Source organism: Macaca nemestrina, chromosome 18 (genome assembly GCF_043159975.1).
Source record: "Macaca nemestrina isolate mMacNem1 chromosome 18, mMacNem.hap1, whole genome shotgun sequence".
NCBI classification, from domain to species: Eukaryota; Metazoa; Chordata; class Mammalia; order Primates; family Cercopithecidae; genus Macaca; species Macaca nemestrina.
Window position 1 is genome coordinate 73,300,188 of NC_092142.1, and position 23,066 is coordinate 73,323,253.

The 23,066-nt window shown below is 41.7% G+C and overlaps 1 protein-coding gene across 1 annotated transcript in view; it reads right to left on the minus strand.

The window, feature by feature from the left end:
* The window catches only part of LOC105491285 (golgi glycoprotein 1), a 162,981-nt gene that overhangs the window by 37,024 nt on the left and 102,891 nt on the right, over nt 1–23,066 (minus strand). The window contains exons 4-9 of the mRNA XM_071084938.1: nt 19,581–19,796; nt 12,781–12,984; nt 10,792–10,863; nt 8,662–8,845; nt 7,004–7,218; nt 1,810–1,931 (exon numbers count right to left, since the gene is read on the minus strand). Coding sequence (XP_070941039.1) covers nt 1,810–1,931; nt 7,004–7,218; nt 8,662–8,845; nt 10,792–10,863; nt 12,781–12,984; nt 19,581–19,796 — 1,013 coding nt within the window. The remainder of the gene's footprint in view (nt 1–1,809; nt 1,932–7,003; nt 7,219–8,661; nt 8,846–10,791; nt 10,864–12,780; nt 12,985–19,580; nt 19,797–23,066) is intronic.

The window sequence follows — 23,066 nt, forward strand, 5'->3', positions numbered from 1 at the left end:
GTTAACTGATAAGTATCTTAAATGTATTTTCATCTGTAGCAGTTCTTCCTTCTTCCCTCTCCTCTGCCCCTCTTTGGTTGATGTGGTTATTTTTACATTGGTAAATATTCGTAATTAGTTTTAAGTGTGTTTAACCACATAGAAAGCTTTGAGGAAGAACATGATTTTCTAATTCTCTAGCACAGCATGGACAGCAGGAGTTCTTGCATAGCAGAATGAGATAAACATGGACTATACTCACTTTGTTGTTGGGTATGGCCAACTGCAGGCTATAAAGATTTTTGCAGAATGGGAAAGCTGTTCTTACTTGCAACTGGTTTTTTTTTTTTTCTGAGATGGAGTTTTGCTCTTGTCGCCCAGGCTGGAGTGCAATGGCACAATCTTGGCTCCACCTGCCTCAGCCTCCTGAGTAACTGGGATTACAGGTATGCGCCACCAACGTCCCACTAATTTTGTATTTTTGGCCGGGCGTCGTGGTTTTCCTTCATGCCTGTAATCCCAGCACTTTGGGAGGCCAAGGCGGGTGGGTCACGAGGTCAGGAGTTCAAGACCAGCCTAACCAACATGGTAAAACCCCATCTCTACTAAAAGCACAAAAATTAGCTGGGCATGGTGTCGTGTGCCTGCAATCCCAACTACTCGGGAGGCTGAGCCAGGAGAACTGCTTGAACCGGGGTCTGGGAGGCGGAGGTAGCAGTGAGTGAGATTGCACCACTGCACTCCAGTCTGGGCTATAGAGCAAGATTCTGTCTCAAAAAAAAAAAAAAAAAAAAAAAAAAAAAAAAATTGTATTTTTAGTAGAGACAGGGTTTCTCCATGTTGGTTAGAGGCTTGTCTCGAACTCCAGACCTCAGGTGATCCGCCAGCCTCAGCCTCCCAAGGTGCTGGGATTACAGGCGTGAGCCACCGTGCCTGGCCTGCTTTGGTTTTTTGAGACAGGGTTTTGCTCTGTCATCTGGGCTGGAGTGCAGTGGTATGATCATAACTCACTGTAACCTTGAACTCCTGGGCTCAAGCAATCCTCCCACCTTAACCTCCCAAGCAGATGGGACTACGGGCATGCACCACCATACCAGCTGATTTTAAAAACTTTTATGTGGCCTAGCTATATTGCCCAGGCTGGTTTCAAACTCGTGGCTTCAAGTGATCCTCTCACTTTGGCCTCCCAAAGCACTACAATTATAGGCATGAGCTACTGCATCCAGCCATGGTTTAAGAGCTGTTTTTACATCATAAAAAACAAAATGAGAATTAATACTTTAATACAGAATGAGAATTAATACTTTAATATAGCATTTATTTAGCTTTTCTAGGTCTTGGCTGCAACTCTAGTATTCATTTTGTCCATTACTACTGCCTCCAACTACCACATTTTGTTTTCTATTTCTATTTTCTGTTTCAAGTATTTTCTAACGATTACCAAGTAGTCAATGTATACAATGAGTCAATATACAACTAGGATGAAAAGTACAGAGTGCCAAAGTATGTACCACCTATCCTGAATGTTTCTCTTTCATTTTTATTTGATCGTGATATAAAATATTCAGTAACCTATAATATAGGTCCATATATGCTCAGTCACTGTCGATAAACACCATCACAATACTGGGTCTAGATGTCTCTACATGGATCAGGCAGATCCCAGGTTTTAATTCCAATACTAGTTTTAATAAAAGTTGGTATATGTTCAACCTGTTCAACAAAATTTCAGTTAAGATGTCAAACCACCCAAAAGTCATTTGAAGGAATGTTCCCTGTGCTGCCAAATAAAATACAATATGGATAAATACCACGAAGAAGATAACCTACATTGGGTCTCCGGATCTTATGTGTTTGCAGGCTGTCTGGATTACAGATTCACAAGCTTCATTCAAAGCTCGATCAATGCGGTAATCTGCACCAGGGTCAGTCTCCTGAATCAGTGTTTGAAGCTGAATTAAAACAAATTAAGAAGGAAGAAAGTCACTTAGGTGCTAGGGAAGAGCAGTGTCTTCATACAATCAGTTGCTCAGTCCTATTTGCCACAATGTACTCCAATAAAGTTGTCTACAGTTGTCACTAGCCAAGCTCAAGAGCCCTTGCCAAATACTTTTCCAACTGGTTTCTCCACCTTGACAGAAAATTTTTCTGTTTGAGTCATTGTAGGGACTGCTTATCTATGTTCTTAATAATCCCTAGAGGTCTTTACAACATGAACACGAAGGCTGCCTCTTTGCTTTTATCTGCCTATTTGTTAATCAAATTACTAAACCTGGTGCTCCCAGCGAAGCCAGAATTGAGTGGAAAAGAGTAAATAAAGAACATTTTCAGTCAGAGACCTAACTGGGTCATAAGAATCCAGAATTTGAATTTTGCTGCGAAGACAATGGTATTAAGTCAAGTGTGCTGTGCTTTATTAAAAGCAGATGTGCAATTTCATTTAACTTGCAGAAATATCAACTACAAAAAACAAGATTATGGTATTTATAATGTCCCATTTTCCTCAACTATTTTTCTATAACCAAGAGGTAAACCAGAGCTTGCTCATTTTAAGTACATAGAAAAATACTTGTCATTATGCAGCTGGAAATGTGACTATATTCTTTATCGTTTACTTTTCCGTCTTGTCACGGAATAAAGGAAAGACAGGAGAATAGGTACTTCACATTTTTTTCCTGCCTTAAAGGCACTTGAGGTGTTGATGAAAAAGCTCTCAATTAAAATCAAAAGAACTGAGTTCTATTAATAGTTCTGGCTGTGACAGATTAGCTTTGAGAACATGGACAAACTGATTTAGTTTTAGTTTCTTTCACTGCAGAAAACTGTAAGAAATAATAATATATGGGAGAATACTAGGTAAACTGCAAAGCATGTTACAGCCATGAAAGATCATTATTACTACAGATAAGTAGCAGATGGTATTTTGGGGTAGAAATCTTTTTTTATTTTTTCCCCCTGAGACAGAGTCTCGCTCTGTCACCCAGGCTGGAGTGCAGTGGCATGATCTCCACTCACTGCAACCTCCACTTCCCGGGTTCAAGTGATTGTCCCGCCTCAGCCTCCTAAGTAGCTGGGACTACAGGCATGTGCCACCACTCCCGGCTAACTTTTGTATTTTTAGCAGGGACGAGGTTTCGCCACGTTGGCCAGGCTGGTCTTGAACTCAAGTGATCCGCCTGCCTCGAACTCCCAAAGTGCTGGGATTACAGGTGTGAGCCACCACACCCAGACTTGGGGCAGAAATCTTTAATAATAGAAAGCAAATTTGAAAACTATAATCCTTACTGGTTTGCATTCCCTTTTGTCAAGTTAAAAAACTGGAACCCTGCTGTGTCACTGATTTGTCCTCTGACACTCATGCATGTAACCTATGATCCCACAGGGCCTTCACTGGAACAACTGTGGGATCATAGGTTAGATCACAAATTTATCAGAGAACCATAATCAAAAGGAAATAAAGGAAAAAAACACAAACTTCTATTATCCTGAAAGAAGCTGGTAATCCAGATGAGACAAACATGAAAGATTTCCAATATTCTAGGATAGAAGTTATTTATACCAAAAATTCTTGGTGGCAATTTGGGAAAGCTACAACATGCCGTGGTTAGCTGGTAGGAAAATTACTATCGAATGATTACCAACATTACTTATGACATTTGTTGACAAAGACCAAAGTATCTACATCTTTTTCTGAGAAAAGTTGGAAGCAACATGAGAGTCTGCAAGTCTCTGAAAGAACTGTATCAGTTAAATATCCACAACTGACAGACAAACTTTAAGAAACAATACATGCACTAGACTGCAACTATTTACAGGCGAAAATGGATGCCCTCCAGAGCCTAGTGGGCTAACAGCTCCAGGGATCATTGCCACTCTGGAATTGAGTGATAGTAGCGTGGGAAATGAACACTGAAAATGGGAATTGCTACATGATTATACAACTATTCCAGCCCCTGGCATGCTTAGGAAAACCTGGGAAAATGCTTCAGAGAGATGACTAGAGAATAAGACTGGCAGTTATCTTTGGCCTAGGAGAGCCTGGGCCCACACTTGTTCAGCCATGAATGAAGAGAATTTCACAGTTCATGATTATGGTACATTTGGGAGAGTAGGTACTCAACAAGATGATAACTATCCTTATGCTTTACAGCTTACTACTTGTTGAGAAATCACTAAATCAATCGCCAAGCAGAGAACAGGGAAAACTAATGGTCAACCATAGACAGGTAATGAAGTCTGCTGTATTAGGAAGAAAAATTTGAAAAAGAAAGAAAAAAGGGGCCAGGCACAGTGGCTCATGCCTGTAATCCCAGTAGTCTGGGAGGCCAAAGCAGGCAGACTGCTTTAGCCCAGTCATTTGAGACCAGCATGGGCAACATGGTGAGACCCCATCACTTAAAAAACAAAACAACAACAAAAAATAAAAGAAACTCCCCCAAAATGAATTATTCTAAAATATTCGTCAATTTGACTGGGGATGGATACTGTAGTAGAAGACTAAGGACATTTTTCTCCCTTTGAATCATTTAGGCCTTCAGTTTTTGTGGGCAAAATCTAAAAACCCTGGGTCCATAAAAATGAAAATAAAGTGCTTCTTTCCCACTTGGCTAAATTTATTTTTTATTTTATTTTAATGTTTTAATTTTTTTATTTTTTGAGATGGAATCTTGCTCTGTTGCCTAGGCTGGAGTGCAGTGGTGTGATCTTGGCTTACTGCAACCTCTGCCTCTCAGGTTCAAGCGATTCTCCTGCTTCAGCCTCCCGAGTAGCTGGGACTACAGGTACCTGCCACCACGCCCAGCTAATTTCGTATTTTTCGTAGAGACGGGGTTTCACCATGTTGGCCAGGCTGGTCATGAACTCCTGACCTCAAGCGATCTGCCTGCCTCGGCCTCCCACAGTGATGGGATTATAGGAGTGAGCCACCACGCCCAGCCCCACTTGGCTAAATTTAATATGGGCAAAACCATGTTTCATTACTTGAAGCAACCCTCTAGATTTGGAAAGTACTTTTCTTCTGGGCCCAAAGGGTGATGTGGGTGGTACATAGGTATCTTTCAAGTTGAGTCACTAGTTCTTTCAACAAGCTAAATTTTAAAAAGCCCTGGGTGTGAATTAGGTGCCTTGAAATAAAGTCAAACCAGTCTATTTTCTTTTTTCTGTATCCTTTACTACAAGTGTAGCCTCAGTAAAAAGACAGGTTTAGGCCAGGCATGGTGGCTTACACCTGTAATCCCAGCACTTTGGGAGGCTGAGGCGGGCAGATCACCTGAGGTCCAGAGTTTGAGACCAGCCTAGCCAACATGGTGAAACCTCATCTCTACTAAAAATACAAAAATTAGCTGGGCGTGGTGGTGGGCGCTTGTAATCCCAGCTACTCAGGAGGCTGAGGCAGGAGAATCACTTGAACCTCGGAGGCAGATGTTGCAGTGAGCAGAGATTGTGCCACTGCACTCCAGCCTGGGCAACAAGAGTGAGACTCTGTCTAAAAAAAAAAAAAAAAAAAAAGGTAGGTAGGTTCATTCCTAACCCTCTCCCAACAACCTTTCCATGCTGCTCTAAGGAAGAAATGCAAATATAGGCTGTCTCCTGATTCATTTTTGGTCTGGGTCCCAGGACCTACACTGGCACAGAGGTTTCCCAAGGCAGTCACCAGCAACAACTGCACCTTAGAAACAACACTGTGGCAAAATCAAACAGCAGATTCCAGAAGCCTTCCCTCCTGCCCAGGTTGGTATTTTTAAAAAGTTAGAAATTTGTCTATTTTTCCACCACGGGATGCATAGACATGCATGCATGTGCACATACATACAGACACGCATGCACACGTGCACTGGCGTCTACTCTGGGCCAAGGTGAGTAACTAAAGCTAAGATATAATTTTACTCCACGTCCAAATTCTATAAAACTGTTGTGTTTCAGACTGCAAAGTTTTGTTTCAGACTGTAAAAATCTGATTTTACATGATTATCAGGAAAATACAATTCAAGTTGATATCCAGTTTTTAATAAAAATGCCAACTACAAAATAATAGACTGTCGTTTTCTAAAGTTACACTGAGGGAGGAGAGCCTCAAGTTTCTACTATTCTAGGATATAATGTGAAACTATCTCTCGTGCTCCCTAAAGGAAAGTTCACTGCACAGGGCACACTGGTGCCTGTGGTATGTTAAGTTGCTCTAAGACTCCTATCCAGTAAAAAGTAATCAACATGGACAACAGGAATGAAAGAGATGTACTAAATCTCTAATATATTAACTTTGTGTTTCGTACCTGACCTATAGTTATTCAACTGTTTATGAACGCTAAATCAAGAAGAACTTTATTTTCCCAAAGTACGCTGTGAGGTTTAGGGACAGAAAAAGGACTCCCATGATGGCACATGTTTACCCATGTAACAAACCTGCACATCCTGCACATGTATCCTGGAACTTAACATTAAATTAAATTGAAAAGAAAATGGCTCTTCCATGCATAGTTGCCCTAGTATATGAAGAAAAGATAGTGTGATTTCAAAAACGACATGCTCTCTTAATCCCTCAGGCTAGGAATTCATGCCATGCTGCAAATCAGTAACAGAAAGAAACTCTTAGAAAAAATTTCAATTCATATCAACTCTTTTTCAGCCTCAACTCAATCAAACCTATTATAACAGGCAAATTCTCTCTTGGTAGAGGGCCTGTCCTCATTGATTGGAACCGGGTTTGCCTTGATTCTGAGTTTAGGAAATCCAGTCTAGCAAGCTGCCCTTTCTCTAGGAACTCTAGCAAAGAATGCATTCTATCTATCTAAGAAGACGATTCTTTTTATTGATTATGAGCTCAAACTTTTGCTCTGTGTAGCAAATGCCACATTCTTACTAAGATACACCTGAAGAAGCAACGTGCAGTCTCTGGTCATTAGTACCTAATGTTCAATGTGATATCACAAATGATCCATATAAAGCAAGGTAGGACAGCATCAGGAAGAGGCTCCTCAGCTGATAAATGTGACATTCAAAATGGCAATAGCAAATGTCTCCTTACCGCCTGCTGGCAGTTCATTCCAAGGTTCCCCTTCTCCCCGCGAACTACTTTCATCAGACAGTGTAGAGTCCGCCCTTTTCGATGTAATCCGGAACAATGGTGTTCAATCTCCCCCCGACAGCTTAGGATGATCTCAGGGCTCAGAGAAAAGTCTTCCATCAACATGCGTCGGTAATCCAACATCTCCCCCTGGCACTCACTGCTCACTTGTCGCCCTAAGTTAGGATGTAAGTCATAACATTACGAAAGGTGATGCTATGCATTAGCATCAGAAATCACCACCTATTAAAAGTACATATTTCTATGTGTCATATAATATACCTATCAGTCATGCTAACATCTGAAAAGCTTAGAATTAGCAAAAGCTTTAGCAACATAAAATAGGCTTAGACTCCAGATATTCAGGCTTCTCCTGTCAGTGTTCTGCATGAAACAGGTTTTACACTACTGCAGTAATAATGCAAATGCTTTGCCCATGGAAGCCTTATCAATAACTATTGGGGTAAAAATGAAAGCCAAAGAACAATCTCCACTGGCCTACACAATTAAAGCTTTCAGAAAAGACTACATTTCAGATATTCACTATAGGTTCCCCCAACTTCTTTGAGCTGTAAATGCCAATGGGGAAAACTTAAAATAAAAAGATTAAAACAAAACAAAACTAAACAAAAACTGGTCACCCAGACAGTTAGTTTAGTGATAAAGCCAAAATTTGAAGCCAAGTCTGACCCTTGTGCTAAATCGTGCTACCCTGAGTCTCCCCAAAATATTGCACAATGTGTATTTCAAAAATGAAAACTAGGCCGGGCGCAGTGGCTCACAACTGTAATCCCAGCACTTTGGGAGGCCGAGGCAGGTGGATCACGAGGTCAGGAGATCGAGACCATCGTGGCCAACATGGTGAAACCCCATCTCTACTAAAAATACAAAAATTAGCTGGGCGTGGTGGTAGTGCATGCCTGTAATCCCAGCTACTCCAGAGGCTGAACTAGGCAGTTGGAGGTTGCAGTGAGCCGAGATTGCACCACTGCACTACAGCCTGGTGACAGAGCAAGACTCCGTCTCAAAAAAAAAAAAAAAAAAAAAAAAAAAAGAAGAAAACTATTCAGCTGGGCACGGTGGTTCATGCCTATAATCCCAGCACTCCAGGAGGCCAAGGTGTGAGGATCGCTTGAAGGCAGCAGTTTTGAGACCAGGCCGGCCAACATGGCAAAACCCCATCTCTATTTAAAAAAAAAAAAATTGCCAGGTGGCTCACGCCTGTAGTCCCAGCAATTTGGGAGGCCGAGGTGGGTGGATCACCGAAGTTTGGGAGTTCAAGACCCGCCTGACCAACATGGTGAAACCCTGTCTCTAATAAAAATACAAAAATTAGCCAGGTGTAGTGGCGCTCGCCTGTAATCCCAGCTACTTGGGAGGCTGAGGCAGGAGAATCGTTTGAATTCGGGAGGCGGAGGTTGCGGTGAGTCGAGATCACGCCACTGAGCTCCAACCTGGGTGACAGAGTGAGACTCCATCTCAAAAAAAAATAAAATATAAACAACAAGAAAAATACTCAAAAAAGCAAATATGGGCGGAAACTAATATTTATATATATAAAGCTTTAGAGTATGAATCCAAAAAGGAACAGAAATGATTAAACAAAAAAAGAATGCCACCTCTGTGTACAGCTGACTCCAGGCACATTAGCAGGTAGGAGAGTCTGGCTTCGCGCGATCGCGGAAGATTTTCCACATTGCACCGGTATTTCTTCAAGTCACTTTTACAGGATTTGGCCAATGAATAACTGACTTTATAATCCTGGGCAATCAGCTTTTGGCGGGTTGTGAGTGCTTCTCGACACTGAGGAAAGAGTACAGCAATAGCCGTGAGACCACTCATGTAACTTTACTGTTGACGTGTACCTCTAAGATGAGCATGGCGACTCAGCCAAGTACATGTCAACAACTGCAGTTATTACCAACATATCTATCTTTAAGTTTGGTTAAAATTTTCACAGTTGAGCTAAACTAGTGTGGCATGAGACAGGGGTAAGTGGGTGGAGAACCTAGAAATTCTGTAGTCACTTGCTAGTTGCTGCTGCAATAGCAGCTGCCCAAAATAAGTAAATATCTCATAGATCCCAATACATTAATCTGACACATAGCATTCTTTTCCACCTTAACAATACCTGTAACATAAATTTCACCAGCATCAAAGTGGCAACTAACATAACATTTGGGGCCGGGCGCGGTGGTTCACGCCTGTAATCCCAGCACTTTGGGAGGCTGAGGCAGGCGGATCACGAGGTCAGGAGATCGAGACCATCCTGGCTAACACTGTTAAACCTCGTCTCTACTAAAAACACAAAAAATTAGCCGGGTGTGGTGGTGGGCGCCTGTAGTCCCAGCTACTGGGAGGCTGAGGCAGGAGAATGGCATGAACCTGGGAGGCGGGGCTTGCAGTGAGCCAAGACTGTGCCACTGCACTCCAGTCTGGGCAACAGAGCGAGACTCCGTCTCAAAAAAACAAAACAACATTTGGGACATTCTGGTCAATGCTTTAAAATACAATTATTCAATTATTCTATATCATCTGAACAATGATATAAGATTTGAATAAGACTGTTCAAATGATAAAAGAAAAAGGAAATGAGAAACATTTCTTCAGCTACATAGGAAAGTAAATGACAAGATAGCAAATTAATTATTTCATAAGCCATCAACGATTCTTGCATTCATCCAGGGACAAAGAACTAAAAGAGGATGCTTAATGATATAGCTGCTGAAAAATTAAATAGCTAATTGCCTAGAAAGCACATTGATTCTGATTCGGTTAACCTAAACTTCTTGAGGAGGCAGGGCTGGCCTTAGTGTGGTTTTATATAAAATTCTTTGATTTTACTCCCCAAACAAAGTAACATCTGAGAATTTTATATAAAATCATACTGAGAATTTTATATAAAACCACAGTCAGAGGGGGGTGGATCACCTGAGGTCAGGAGTTCAAAACCAGCTTGGCCAACATGGTGAAACCCTGTCTCTATTAAAAATACAAAATTAGCCAGGCATGCTGGCAGGTGCCTGTAGTCATAGCAACTAGGGAGGCTGAGGCAAGAGACCCACTTGAACCCAGGAGGCAGAGGCTGCAGTGAGCCGAGATCACGCTACTGCACCCTAGCCGGGGTGACAGAGAAAAGACTCCACCTCAAAAAAAAAAAAACAAAAAAAAAAAACAAAAAAAAAAACAAACCTGAAAAAACAACCACACTGATAACTCTACTTGGCTTCTCACTATCTAGATATCACAATCAGGGTTTCATTTTCTTGGTTTCAGCCAAATATGCTTAAACCCAAGTACCTGGCCTCTGAAAGGAGTGAGCTTATCAGTCACTTACATTTTGGTATAAGATTATAAGAATATTGTTTGAGAGATTGAGAAAGCTTTTTTTTTTTTTTTTTTTTTTTTTTTTTGAGACAGAGTCTCACTATGTCACTCAGGCTGCAGTGCAGTGGCACGATCTCAGTTCACTGCAACCTCCTCCTCCCAGGTTCAAGCGATTCTCCTGCTTCAGCCTCCGGAGTAGCTGGGATTACAGGCGCCCACCACCACCCCCAGCTAATTTTTGTATTTTTAGTAGAGACGGGGTTTCACCATCTTGGCCAGGCTGGTCTTGAACTCCTGACCCCATGGATCCACCTGCCTCAGCCTCCCAAAGTGCTGGGATTACAGGTGTGAGCCACTGCGCCCAGCTGAGAAAGTTTTTAAAAAACAAATAGAACATTCATTAGTTTCAAAGTAATACTTACCTTTTCACTCATGGATTCTTCAAATTTATGGTTAAAGAGGCACTTATACACTCTGCCCTCACCAGCTTGTGTCTATAAGATGGAACATACACATTATTATTACTTTAGCTAAATAGTTATGCTGAACATTATCCACAATCGCATATAGAACTTTCTATTAAATGATTATAATGGTAAGTACCTTTGGACAAACAGTTCCGCCATTTATAAGATTTAATAGGCTTTTAACAAAAACAGTGACTGCAGTAAAGATGAAAAAAATATTCCCATGATATCTGGAGTCTGTCATTTGTTCTCAAATATATTTTGTTAATTAGGGAACCAAGAGAAGTGTCAGAGTCTGAGTCTTTTTTTTTTTTTTTTGAGATAGAGTCTTGCTCTGTTGCCCAGCCTGGAGTGCAGTGGCACAATCTTAGCTCAGTGCAACCTCTGACTCCTGGGTTCAAGCAATTCTCCTGCCTCAGAACCCCAAGTAACTGGGATTAGAGGCACCCGCCACCCTGCCCAGCTGACTTTTGTATTTTTAGTAGAGATGGGGATTCACCATATTGGCCAGGCTGGTCTCGAACTCTTGACCTCAAGTGATCGGCCTGCCTCGGCCTCCCAAAGGGCTGGGATTACAGGCGTGAGCCACCACACCCGACCTCTGAGTCTTCTTTCTTACAAATGTATGCTAGAGTTAACAAAACTCTTACATCAGTGGCTCTGATGGTTAAAGCTGTTAATGCAAACCAGCAGGCAGAGCGGAAGTGTACACAAGTTACTTTCAGTACTTTGTTGTAAGGATGGAGGGACTATTCTATTTAAAGTGTTAGAAGGCTGTTCTTTTTTTTTTTTTTTTTTTTTTTTTGAGACGGAGTCTGGCTCTGTCATCCAGGCGGGAGTGCAGTGGCCGGATTTCAGCTCAATGCAAGCTCCGCCTCCCGGGTTTACGCCATTCTCCTGCCTCAGCCTCCCGAGTAGCTGGGACTACAGGCGCCCGCCACCTCACCTGGCTAGTTTTTTGTATTTTTTTAGTAGAGACGGGGTTTCACCATGTTAGCCAGGATGGTCTCGATCTCCTGACCTCGTGATTCGCCCGTCTCGGCCTCCCAAAGTGCTGGGATTACAGGCTTGAGCCACCGCGCCCGGCAGAAGGCTGTTCTATAGAGTCAGCAGGTGGTAATCAAGGATTTGGTTTTAAAAATTAGCCACCTGCTATTTTCTTCACCTTAGACAAAAACATGTAAATACATAATGTGTCAAAGTTTTAGCCACTGAGTAGATGTAAAGACCCTAGGTAAAATAAAATTCCTACAGATAAAACAGACTTTCAAGAACTGAAATTGAGAAGCGAGATAAGGCAGAAAAAATACTATGCAGAGATTATCAGAAGCCAGCTGTTAACTAAATGTTCAATCATCAAGGTTGAGCGCCCAGTTACCACTTTCTGCTACACTGGAACCAATTTCTTCTTCCATTTCTGTGACTTTTCTACTTGTGAGGTTTCTTGATGGCTTATTTTATGTTAGAATAGAGTATTAAAAAATATTTAAGTCACAGTGGCTCGTGTCTATAATTGTAGTACTTTCAGAGACAGAGGTAGGACGACAATCTGAGGCCAGGGGTTCAAGACCAGTCTGGGCAATATAGCAAGGCCCCATCTCTACAAAAATTTTTTTAAAAAATTGGCCAGGCAAGATGCTGCTTTCCTATGGTCTTAGCTACTTGGGAGGCTGAGGCAGAAGAATTGCTTGCACCCAGAGTTGGAGGCTGCAGTGAGCCATGATCACACCACTGCACACCAGCCTGGGCAACACAGTAAGACCCTGTCTCAAAAATTAGGGAGGCTGAGCTGGGAGGATTGCTTGAGGTCAGAAGTTCGTGATCAGCCTGGGCAACATAGTGAGACTCAGTCTCTCAAAAAACAACAAAATTAAATTAATTAAAACAAAATTATATATGTGTAAAAATAAAAGGAAGAAAAGAATAGTTTCTGAGCTGACTCACATTTTCACAAAAACGCTCCCGATCGTCTCGGCAAGCAAAATATAAATGCCGGTCTAAGTGAAAGTCATCCGATGACAGTTCAGCCACCCGGAGAATGGCTTTCTTGCAGAGTTCAGAAACTTGAATCTTGGGTTCTCTTTCTTCTGCTTCTTTCACCAGGCCTTTCTCCAAGCATGATACCACCTCACCTTGTGAATGTGCATCCTAAAATAGCAAGGATATTAATATTTTAAAACTTTCACCACATGGGTTTCAAATAAACAACATTTGGCTAAACACACACACACACCCCCACACACACAGAGTAATAAATCCCCACCATAGAGTTGGCTTATTAACGTTCTGCTGAGAAATCAGATAAGAACCAACCACGCTGTGGAAGTTAAAGAAAATGCTCTCAATAATCTTCAGTTAGAATATAATGCTTGCATGCTACAAATGGAAACAGAGATCCTAGGAAGTTTAAGTATTATAGTTTAACTAGCACTAGAAATAAGAACCTGAACTTTTAAAAATTTAAAATGTCAAAAATTCATAAGAAACACAACAGGGCTGGGTGCGGTGGCTCACGCCTGTAATTCCAGCACTTTGGAAGGCCGAGGCGGGTGGATCACCTGAGGTAAGGAGTTCGAGACCAGCCTGGCCAACATGGTGAAACCCCATCTCTACTAAAAATACAAAAAATTAGCCGGGCACAGTGGTGGGCGCCTGTAATCCCAGCGAGTTGGGAGGCGGACGCAGGAGAATCGCTTGAACCTGGGAGGCAGAGGTTGCAGTGAGCCGAGATCGTGCCACTGTACTCCAGCCTGGGTGACAAGAGAGAAAAGAGAGAAACTCTGTCTCAAAAAAACCCAAAAAAACAAAAAGACAAAAAACAAAAAACCCACATCAGCTCAAAGTTCTGTTCATAGTTCAATACTGAAATTACACTGCCAAAATCTCCAGGCATTTCCCAAATAACAGTGCTTTCAGTCAAGTTAAAAACCAACAAACCACAAAATCCACTAAGAAGCTAGAGACCTTCTTTCTCCTTTTCCTACTCTGTAGTGTCCACAAACATCCCAATATGTAGGATCTGTTGTTAAATACTCAACTGGATGTTTTGGATTTATCTTAATGGGATTTAACAAGATTACCACTGTTTACACAAAATGCTTTTGAGAGTTTTCTTAAAAACCATCCAATTATCTTTAATTGTACATTTCATCATCCCCATGGCAACCACAAACATTCATTCATGCAAAATATGAGACAGTTCCCCTAAATATTTTCTATTCAAGAGTCCTAATCTATACTTATAAGATATGCTTCAACAATTTAAGGTATAACCACTAATAGCGCAAACCAAAGCATCTTAAAATATAGTGCTATCAGCCCAGCGCGGTGGCTCACGCCTGTAATCCCAGCACTTTAGGAGGCCAAGGTGGGCAGATCACGAGGTCGAGAGTTCAAGACCAGTCTGGCCAACATAGTGAAACCCTGCCTCTACTAAAAATACAAAAAATTAGCCGGGTATGGTGGTGTGCACCTGTAATCCCAGCTACTTGGGAAGTTGAGGCAGGAGAACTGCTTGAACCCAGGAGGTGGAGGTTGCAGTGAGCTGAGATTGCACCATTGCACTCCAGCCTGGGGGACAGTGCGAGGCTCTGTCTCAAAAAAATAATAATAAAATAAAATAAAATATATATAGTGCTATCACTTATTTATACACACGCACTCAAAATCTTGTTATAATAAAATACATATCTATGAAATAATCTACATACAATAAAAAGATTATGGCCAGGAGTGATGGCTCATGCCTATAATCCCAGCACTTTGGGAGGCCGAGGTGGGCAGATTATCTGAGGTCAGGATTTCGAGACCAGCCTGGCCAGTGTGGTGAAACCCTGTCTCTACCAGAAATACAAAAAATAGCTGGGTGTGGTGACACCCACCTATAACCCCAGCTACTCAGGAAGCTGAGGTGAGAGAACTGCTTGAACCTGGGAGGCGGAGGTTGCAGTGAGCTGAGTTAGCACCACTGCACTCCAGCCTAGACAACAAGAATGAACTCTGTCTCAGGCCAAAAAAAAAAAAAAAAAAAGATTCCTAAAACCAAGTAGGGTAACACCTACTTCAGACAAAATTTCAAATCAACCAAAGAATGTATTTTTTTCTATTTTAATAGGATTTGTCTATAGCACCTTAATTTCCAAGGGTTTCCACGAAAGCTTTCATGTTATCTCCTGACACACATATGAAGAAAGGACACAGCTCTGATACCTACTGTGGACATGAATGAACAGAGGCTCAGAGGAGTTAACTAACTCATTTGAGTTGCAGAACATAAAGTGTCTAGCTAACAGTCCTTCATTTATTTATCTAGAGCTGGGGTTAATCTGGGTGAGTGGGTGGAGCCTACTCCTACCCACTCACCCACAAAAAACTCCTAAACACCTACAAAAATCTCCTAAAACTTGTTTTTTTTGCTGTTATTGTTTAGTTTTTATTTTTATTTATTTTTTTAAGAGACAGGGTCTTGCTCTTTCACCCAGGCTGGAGCACAGTGAAGGGATCATAGCTCACTGCAGTCCCAAGCTCCTGGGCTCAAGTGATCCTCCTGCCTCAGCCTCCCAAGCAGCTGGGACTAGAGGCACGTACCACCACACCCAGCTATGGAATACTGTGTTTCTTACTGTACCTCTCCTATGTTTATATGTACTTATATACGCAAATACTATAATTGTGTTATAAATGTCTCTAGTATTTCAGAATAACCACATGCTGTACAGGTTTGTAGCCTAGGAGCAATGGGCTATACTACATAGCCTAGGTGTGTAGTAGGTTATACCATCTAGGTGTGTGTAGTGTCCTCCATGATATTCATGCAGTGATAAACTCGCCTAACAACACATTTCTCAGAACGTGTCCTGGTATCCTTGTTGTATCCTCATCGATAAACGACGTGTGACTGTATGTGACTACACTGGTATTAGGTCATAACAATACCTCTACTAGATGTTTCCATTCATTGTAACTTTCAGATACTTTTTTCAAATAAGGGTATTTCAGGAGTTCCTCAGAGTCTCTGAGCTTTTAGTGTACCCCATTTGAGTTTATAACTGAAATGCATACAAATATTTGACAACGAAGACTGCATGGTTAGTTATCAAACATGAATTAAAGTGAGGTGAACTACACACCTGCATATTATGAGAAAATAAGTTCATTTAGTTTTAAAAAGTTATTAATACACAGGCTTGGCATATGAGTAATAAATTATTCTATAAATGAACTTACAATAATTTTTTGTTAACTTTATTGTGGTAGAAAAACATCTGCCTAAAATCTACTGCCAATGCCTTGATCTGTTTTTAGAAGTTTGATAGGCAGTATTTTTTCTTCCCCATATTCCGTGTCCTTTAACAACAATGACCCCCACCAAAAAAAAAAAAAAAAAAAAAAAAACCAGCCTACAACAGATGCTAACACTAATCTCTAAATAGTACGCGAGAACTCAGTTTTTTATCTCTGCTATAAACCATTCTCTATTTCAATCCTTCCGCTGTCTTCTGTAATCTACCTCACTAGATAAAGGAAAAAGGGATATCAGAATTACTCAAATTAACTGGTTAAGGCAGGAAATAATAAATGAAATAATAAATAATAAATGATACAGCTACTGAGAGAAAAGCATAAAAGTACTAATACTGTGGCACATGTCCGCAACTAAGTTCCTCTCTTGGAAGTCACAGTCTTTTTCTTCAGATGATGTAAATCATTTATACCTTTACTTTTGGAAATCTGCCCTTTTATTTTGACAAAATGTATTATTATAGAAAATTCTAAAGGCTTTATTAATATATCTTCTTTGTTCTAAAATTTATATTAACATTTGAAAAAATCATAGTTTTGAAATAATGACATTTATGTGTTCATACAAAGGCAAGGTACAAAGAGATTAACCATGACTTCTCTCCTTGGACTTTTGGAGGACGTCAGGTCAAAGCCATTCATAGAAGAGTTTCAAGCTTCAGTGGCAGCAAATTTGAAACTGACAAGCCTGTTGTTTTCTGTGTTCAGAAGCTGCTTTATTAATTTTCAGGATAATTTTTCTATCTAAATAACTGGCTTCAGAAAAGCAAACTACGGTGTTTAGAAAAGGCAGAGAAGAGCTGAGAACATGCCTCCCTCTTTTTTAAACTTGGCTGTAGTACACAGTGAATGATATAGGAAGGAAGGTGTTTTTTCAGAAGTTCAGGTGTGAGTCCATCTCACTGTCCCCAAAATACAAGAAAGCCTTTGATGCTGGTGTAGTGATCTGGTATAAACTGAAATTTCACCCAATTGGTAGGCATACTGAAAGATTAAATGACAAGAGTATCATTTCTATCTTTGGTCCAAAGAAACAATTTTTGTTATTTTATCTAAGTTGAATAAACAATCCTGTCGTGCCTTTTGGCTCCAGCAGTACTATTTTCTGCTATCGTTTCAGTAACTACAGACTTAGTAACTCATACATGCAGGTGACAATTCAGAGAGCTAGAAGGAGGCTAGTCGGCTGCTACCTTGGTAGTTACCAGGCAAGAACTACTCCACGGAGGGACTGAAACGCCTGGCTTTACTGCATGGAGCACTCATCAAGAGGGTGAAAAAGCCTTATGGCTCATTCCTGAAAAGAATGTTTGGAACACTGGAGATTTTAAAAGGAGTCAGGTTTGGAATTGGATACAATTTTCAACATCCTAAATAAAGTCAGAGGAACTTCCTGAATCATCAGAGTGACTTAAGTGCTTTTGTGCCATTTTGAGAGTCTGCTGGGAAGGAAAACACTGCGTTCTTTATTAAAGCTGCCCTTTCTTTATTTGCCTGAAAGATTTATGCCAAGCTCACAGAGTTTTTCAAAACCAACTCAGCGGTACACTCTGATAAGGGACCAGGCCCTGTGTTGATATTAAGGAAAGGGCATCAGGGCTTTGGTGACACCCAGACAATATACAGAAAGAAACCCTTCATTTGAACTGTGTACTCAGTTCCAGGATCCTAACACCATGTCCCCTTTGTCAGTGATAGACGCCTGCCAACCATGAACAAATAGAGGGCAAAGGGACAAATGGCTTTTATCTTCCATCATATTTCCTGAACAGGAGATTAATGAGCAGCAGCAGCAATTAATAGCTGATGCCAGAGGTCTCAGGCTCCCTCTCCTATGGCATCCATTATTTTTCAGGAGTTTTTTTCATTTTTGCTGAGCAAACAAATTCAGAGTAAACCTGGCCAAATCTCTATTGTGACTTTCTGTTCAGCAGACTAAGTCCAAAAATAAGATCAGATATAACTGTGGAAGGAGAAACTAGCTAGGTAGTTATTTTCTTTCCTGTCTTTACTAAAATCAGTTGTTCTGAGATGAAGATTAATAATATATCACATTTAGAGAGGACTTTTCTTCCAACCAACTAGAAGTACCTTCACATATCTTAAAATTTTCCAACATTTTATAGATGGACAGCAGTACGCTAAGGAATTTTTTTTTTTGAGGAGTCTCGCTCTGTCTCCCAGGCTGGAGAGCAGTGGCGCCATCTGGGCTCACTGCAAGCTCCACCTCCCAGGGTTCATGTCATTCTTCCGCCTCAGCCTCCCAAGTAGCTGGGACTACAGGCGCCTGCCACCACGCCCAGCTAACTTTTTTTTTTTTTTGGATTTTTAGTAGAGATGGGGTTTTGCCATGTTAGCCAGGATGGTCTTGATCTCCTGACCTTGTGATCCACCCGCCTCGGGCTCCCAAAGCGTTGGGATTACAGGCGCGAGCCCCCGCACCCGGCCAGTAATATTTTTTATACTAACAGTGGGATATATGCAGAGAAAGATGATTGAACTCAGTCGGGACCAGTGGCTCATGCATGTAATTCCAGCATTTTGGGAGGCCGAGGCGGGTGGATCACTTGAGGTCAGGAGTTCAAGATCAGCCTGGCCGACATGGTGAAACCCCCATCTCTACTAAAAACACAAAAATTGCCCAGGCACGGTGGCTCACACCTGTAATCCCAGCACTTTGGGAGGCCGACATGGGCAGATCACGAGGTCAGGATATCGAGACCATCCTGGCTAACATGGTGAAACCCCGTCTCTACTAAAAATACAAAAATTAGCCGGGTGCGGTGGTGGGCGCCTGTAGTCCCAGCTACATGGGAGGCTGAGGCAGGAGAATGGCGTAAACCCGGGAGGTGGAGCTTGCAGTGAGTGGAGATCACGCCACTGCACTCCAGCCTGGGTGACAGAGAGAGACTCCATCTCAAAAAAAACAAAAAAACAAAAAAACAAAAATTAGCCGGGGGTGGTGGTGCATGCCTGTAGTTCCAGCTACTCGGGAGGCTGAGGCTGGAGAATCACTTGAACCCAGGAGGCTGAGGCTGCAGTCCAGGAGGCTGAGGCTGCAGTAAGCTGACATCCCACCACTGTACTCCAGCCTGGGCAACAGAGGGAGACTCTGTCTCAAAAAAAAAGATTAGAGAACTCAGGGCTCTCATTTGCCAGAGGCACATTATAGGTAACCAGCAGCTGGTCAAATATTGTGACGATAACACCACTCTTTGCAGGTATTAATTCCTCTGCTTCCCACACAGTACTGAAATATTTTGCTACAAACACATGAAATACACTGTGAACCAGCCTTAGCTCTTAGGGCTGTCTGGACAAGCTTCTTTAATTTCAACTTAAGGTCACTCGAGTCCTAAATTTTTCCCACGTCAGTTATACAAAGCTTTTCATATACCGAATTTTTAAGACCACTTTCTTGAAGCTCATGTAGTATTAGATACCTTTTCTCCAAGCCGAATACTACCACATTTCAGAATGTTGATGTCATTTTTGCAGTCATCCATGAAGCCACAGATTAAACGGTAATCACTAAAAATGATGGCCGTCATCTTGGTAATGTACTGGTGACATTGATACTCAGTGATGTTGCCTCGGTGATCCACCAAGCAGGAAACCATGTAACCTTTTCCAACCGGTTCATCAGCACATTCTTTAATCTGCTCAAAATAAAGTAGCTCTTTTACCAAAGTGTTCCATGCTTGTATCAAACAAAATTTATGAAAGAGAAAAATGTCTGATATTTTCCTGTTGATTTCCTAATTCTTTACTTGAGAGAAAAAAAGAAAAATGCTTAGAAATATATCCAAGGAGAACATTTAGGAATATATTCATTTTAAAGAAAAATAGCGTGTCATCCCTACTCAGACTGTTGTGCCTTTTAGAAAAACCTGATTAATGTGTTTTGCAAAAAAATACCTACATATCCAAATGCTTAGGTAATGCTCACTTCTAAATGCAGTGAAAAGAGCTGTTAACATCTACAGCTTTGGTATGGTCCTGTGGAAGTCCCTGTGACCATGCAAAGAATGTAGGGGACAGCAAGGGGATGAATCTGGGGAGGAAGGTCTGACAAACAGGTGCAGAAGTGAAGTCCAGCTGCACACCCCAAGCCAAGCTACACAGAAAACTATTGTTGTTAGGTAAACCTAAGGGCCAAGGAGAGACAGGAGGGAAGGTGTAATATTACTTATTGACATGGTATTATTATTATTATTATTACTATTTATCTTTTGAGATGGAGACTTACTCTGTCACCCAGGCTGGAGTGGAGTGACATGATCTCGGCTCACTGCAACCTCTGGCTCCCGGGTTCAAGTGATTCTCCTGCCTCAGCCTCCTGAGTAGCTGGGATTATAGGAGCTCGTCCCCATGCCAGGCTAATTTTTGTTATTTTTAGTAGAGATGGGGTTTTGCCATGTTGGCCAGGCTGGTCTCAAACTCCTGACCTCAGGTGACCCACCCACCTTGGCCTCCCAAAGTGTTGGGGTTACAAGCGTGAGCCACTGCACCTGGCCTACCTCTTGACATGACATTAATGTGTTCTAAATTAACTATGGATTGAACATGTGTTTTTGAAATCAGTAGAATCCAAACTTAACCACTATGGTCTGGGACAGAAACATGTTTAAAAGAATGTTCAGTGCAGTTTTGCATGGTGATGGTTCCTGCAAAGTACATTCCAAACCACAAAATGCTAATAAAGCAAACTAGCCCTAAAATGCTGAAACTTAGGCAAAAGTAAAACCTACTAATAGAATTATAAGCTTAAATTATAAAACAGAGAAGGGTGTTTGGAAAAGAGCCTACTGCATTTGGGGAAATTAAGACAAACTGAAGTGGCAATTCTGACAAGAGGAAGGAGTTAAATGGGAATGTTTATTTTGAATATAAACAAGAAACAGTGTTTTATTTGTACTTTGAAACCAATAGAGACCATTCTCCCCATTAAGCTATTTATCACAAGCATGCCCATAGGGCAAAACAAACACAATCTCCTCTTCCAAAAGGTGCTGGATGAAGGACACGCCCCAGACGAATTATCCTATAGGCAACAGGTTCTCTCCACCTCTAACTCCAGTATCAAATCCAGATCACGTAAATAACTCAGTTCAAAAAAGAAAGTTGGTTTACTTTTAAAGGGGCAAACTTGAGAATATAGTAAATAGTCTCACACTGGTTTCAGAGACAGCAGAGATTTTCAACAGTCAAGATGAATAAAATTCTTTCAGTTTAACCCCAAGTAAGTTTTTTTGATGCCGAAAAAGAGGGCCATGGCCAGGCGCGGTGGTTCACGTCTGTAATCCCAGGGCTTTGGAAGGCCGAGGGGGGTGGATCACTTGAAGTTAGGAGTTTGACACCAGCCTGGCCAACATGGCGAAACCCTGTCTCTACTAAAAATACAAAAATTGGCCAGGCGCGGTGGCTCATGCCTGTAATCCTATCACTTTGGGAGGCTGAGGCGGGACTGCCTGAGCTCAGTTCAAGACCAGCCTGGGCAACACAGTGAAAGCTCATCTCTAATAAAATACAAAAAATTAGACAGGTGTTGCGGCATGCACCTGTATTCCCAGCTACTTGGGAGGTTGAGGCAGGATAATTGCTAGAACCCAGGAGGTGGAGGTTGCAGCGAGCTGAGATCGAGCCATTGCACTCCAGCCTGGGTGACACAGCAAGACTCCTTCTCTAAATAAACAAAAAAACTCCCAAAATTAGCTGAATGTGGTGGCATGCATCTGTAGTCCCAGCTACTTGGGAGGCTGAGGCAGGAGAACAGCTTGAACCCAGGAGGTGGAGGTTACAGTGAGCCAAGATTGCACCACTGCACTTCAGCCTGGGTAACAATGAGAGACTCCATCTCAAAAAAAAAAAAAAAAAAAAAAAAAGAAAGAAAGAAAGAAAGAAAAAAGGGCCAGGACTGTATTCCCTGGAAAATATTTTTTTTTTTTTGCCCAACAAAAGAGAGTTAAGTTTGAAAAGTGAAAGGAGGAATAGATGCTTGAAAATTCCAGCACTTGTAATTCAACCATAGAAAAATAGTGGATAAAAAATAAGACTAGTGGCAGACACCCACTTAATGAAACAGAGAAACATTTTTGCAGGCCCTAATATTGGGCAACCAAAAGTTTTTTTTTTTTTTTTTTTTTTTTTTTTTTTTTTTTTTTTTTTTGAGACGGGGTCTCGCTCTGTCACCCAGGCTGGAGTGCAGTGGCCAGATCTCAGCTCACTGCAAGCTCCGCCTCCCGGGTTCACGCCATTCTCCTGCCTCAGCCTCCCGAGTAGCTGGGACTACAGGCACCCGCCACCTCGCCCGGCTAGTTTTTTGTATTTTTTAGTAGAGACGGGGTTTCACCGGGTTAGCCAGGATGGTCTCGATCTCCTGACCTTGAGATCCACCCGTCTCGGCCTCCCAAAGTGCTGGGATTACAGGCTTGAGCCACCGCGCCCGGCCAAAAGTTTTAAAACATCTCAAGAGGCCAGGCATGGTGGCTCACACCTGTAATCCTAGCACTTTGGGAGGCTGAGGCGGCTGGATCACGAGGTCAGGAGATAGAGACCATTCTGGCTAACATGGTGAAACCCTGTCTCTACCAAAAAATACAAAAAAAAAAATTAGCCAGGCATGGTGGTGGGCACCTGTAGTCCCGGCTACTAGGGAGGCTGAGGCAGGAGAATGGCGTAAACTCAGGAGGCAGAGCTTGCAGTGAGCTGAGATCACACCACTGCACTCCAGCCTGGGCGACAGAGCGAGACTCCTCAAAAAAACAAAACAAAACAAAAACACAAGAAAAACCAAGAGCACTTTTGAACTGTGGCCTCAATAAGAAACTAAATGTAAATTTTAGCTTCAATCACTTGAGATTTTACTGAAACACAGAGATGTGGCACCTACTCATATTTCAGCTCACTATCCATTACAACAGGGCGTG